Source organism: Gekko japonicus, unplaced genomic scaffold (genome assembly GCF_001447785.1).
Source record: "Gekko japonicus isolate JY-2015 unplaced genomic scaffold, Gekko_japonicus_V1.1 scaffold2660, whole genome shotgun sequence".
Lineage (NCBI taxonomy): Eukaryota > Metazoa > Chordata > Lepidosauria > Squamata > Gekkonidae > Gekko > Gekko japonicus.
In genome coordinates this window covers 116521-119076 of record NW_015175447.1, presented here as the reverse complement: position 1 = coordinate 119076, position 2556 = coordinate 116521, and the positions used below count along the sequence as shown (strand labels likewise).

The 2556-nt window shown below is 53.9% G+C and overlaps 1 protein-coding gene across 1 annotated transcript in view; it reads right to left on the bottom strand.

Annotated features, from left to right (window-relative positions):
- Nucleotides 1-2556, bottom strand: part of LOC107122746 (E3 ubiquitin-protein ligase CBL-like) — a 53758-nt gene that overhangs the window by 40503 nt on the left and 10699 nt on the right. Inside the window, exon 3 of the mRNA XM_015425878.1 lies at nt 1803-1924. Within this exon, the coding sequence (XP_015281364.1) occupies nt 1803-1924 (122 nt within the window). The remainder of the gene's footprint in view (nt 1-1802; nt 1925-2556) is intronic.

Genomic DNA, 2556 nt, shown 5'->3' with positions numbered 1-2556 from the left:
AAAAATGCGTGAGCCGGGGGCTAAAAAACTGTGAGCTAGCTCACACTCACTCAGCTTAGAGGGAACAATGGTCACCAATGTCAATGTTCCCTGTAAGCTGTGGAGTCTTGTGAGCAAAAATTCTACTTTGGGAGCTGCTGGCATTAAAGTTGTGAGCGAGCAACTTGGCTACTGCGTAAATTAGCTTGCTCTGGAGCCCTCCCTTCCTGAGCCAAGACAAAAATGTGTGAGCTGGAGGCTTAAAAAACTGAGCTAGCTCACACTAACTCAGCTTAGAGGGAACACTGGTCACCATAACTCGTCTGTGACTTGATGGCACGTTACACGCACTTCTCTCTTTCTCTCTCTTTCTCTCTCTCTCCCCCCCCTCCTCCCTCCCTCCTCGCCCCCATGCCACAAACGGCTAGCAGAAGTCTACACGGACCTCCAGGCTTGTGAAAAAGTTCGGCGGGCCCGTCATTTTTATTTCGTATCTGAAGCTGCTTTGAAAAAAGCTTCCTGCTAAGCGGGACTCTGACCCAGCCCGGTCTGTAATACTCCGCACGCAACGGTGAACGCCAAGCTTTGTGGTCAGGTCAGGTCAGGAGAGCGGGCAGCGTTTCGGGAAGCCAGGAGAGGGCAGTGGGTGTGACCGTGTGGCAGAGATCTGGGCAAAACACTTCCTGGTGCGATTACAGGTGCTGGAACGGTGCCACGGGAGGCAGAGTTGACGCAGTGCGGCCGCTGAGAGAATGAAACGGCAACCTGGCCGGTTATTGCTTCTGACCTCACCCGTAGGGAAGTCGTTCTTGTATCCTCCCTTCGGCACAGTGGGCTTAGGGTACCAGCCTACCTTACAGGGCTGTGATGAAGATTACTGTGGCAACAGACAGGAGGAACTAGCACTGATAGGTCCCCCCTAGTCCCCAGCAGGAGGGGGAGGAGGAGGAAGAAGAAGAGGAGGAGGAGAAGAAGAGGAGGAGGAAGAAGAAGAAGAAGAGGAGGAAGAAGAAGAAGAGGAGGAGGAGGAGGAGGAAGAGGGGAAAGAAAAAAAGAAGAAAAAGACAAAGAGAAGAGAGAGAAGAAGAAGAGGCGGAGGAGAGGGAGAAGAAAAAAGGAAGAAAAAGACAAAGAAAAGAGAGAGAAGAGAGAGAGGAGGAGGAGGAAGAGGGGGAAGAAAAAAGGAAGAAAAATACAAAGAAAAGAGAGAGAAGAAGAAGACGAGGAGGAGGAACAAGAGGAGGAAGAAGAAGAAGAGGAAGGAAGAAGAAGAGAAAGAAGAATAAGAAGATGAGGAGGAGGAAGAGGAGATTGGATCTCTACCCTGCCCTTCACTCGGAGACTCACGGCGGCTTACCATCTCCTTTCCCTTCCTCTCCCCACAACAGACACCCTGCGAGGTCGGTGGGGCTGAGAGAGCTCTCTCGAGGACTGCTCTTGAGAGAACAGCACGGAGCGGACTTGTGACTGACCCAAGGTCACACCGGCAGCTGCATGTGCAGGTGTGGGGATTCAAACCCGGTTCTCCCAGATTAGAGTCCGCACTCTTAACCACTACACCAAACTGTCTCTCCAAGGGCTCCCAGGACAGGGACCCCAGTGGGGCACAGTGCCACAGAGTCCATCCTCCAAAGCATCCATTTTTCATCAGGGGAACTGATCTCTGTACTCTGGAGATGAGCTGTACTTCCAGGGGGTCCCCACATCCCACCGGGGGGCTGGCAGTTTTAGGAGGAACTCCGAATGCCAAAAGCGCTCTACAAGTGCTAAGGGAAGCAAGCGCCCTACAAATGCTAAGAGCAGAGTCAAGGGCCTCGTTTCACCTGCCAGGCTTGCCGGTGTACGCCTGCAGTCGCTCCTTCACTTCGTCATAGGTGAGAAAGGCCATGTATCCAGGGTGGGTCACCGCGAGGTACGTCCAGTTCTTCAGCAGTGTCGGCCACGGCTGCAGGGAGAAAGAGACCAGGAAGTGTTTGAGAGCTCTTTTCGCATGCTGGCGGCGATGGAGTAACGCCACCAAAAAAAGCAGCTTAAAAGAAGAAGGTTCAGAGACTTGCCTTGGAAAATGGTTCAGGTGTTGTCTAAATTCTAGGATGGCCAACTCCAGGTTGGAAAATTCCTGGAGATTTGGGGGGGGGGTGGAGACTAGGGAGGGCGAGGTTTGGGGAGCAGAGGGAACTCAATGGGGTATAATTCCATTTAAGTCCACCCTGCAAAGCAGCCATTTCCTCCAGGGGAACTGACTTCTGTCGCCTGGGAAGTCTCCAGGCCTCACCTGGAGGGTAGCAGCCCTAGAGAGGGCGCATAGCCTTTCCCACTAGCTCAGAGAAAGCTGTCTCTCCAATTGTGCCAGACAGCTGCCGGTCACTGGGGTGAGGGTGGTTGTCTTTTTCAGCACAGTTCCTGCACTTTTGGCTCCGGCAGTAAGGAGCCCAGTGGGCGGGCACATGCAACAAGCCCCGCCCCCTGCTCCCAGCAGCCCTCAGTCGGGCCACAAGGAGCAAGAAGCAGCCAGGTAAGTTGCAGAGCCCCCCCCCCGGCCCGCCTTCAGGTACAAGCTCTCCCTCCTCTGTGAGG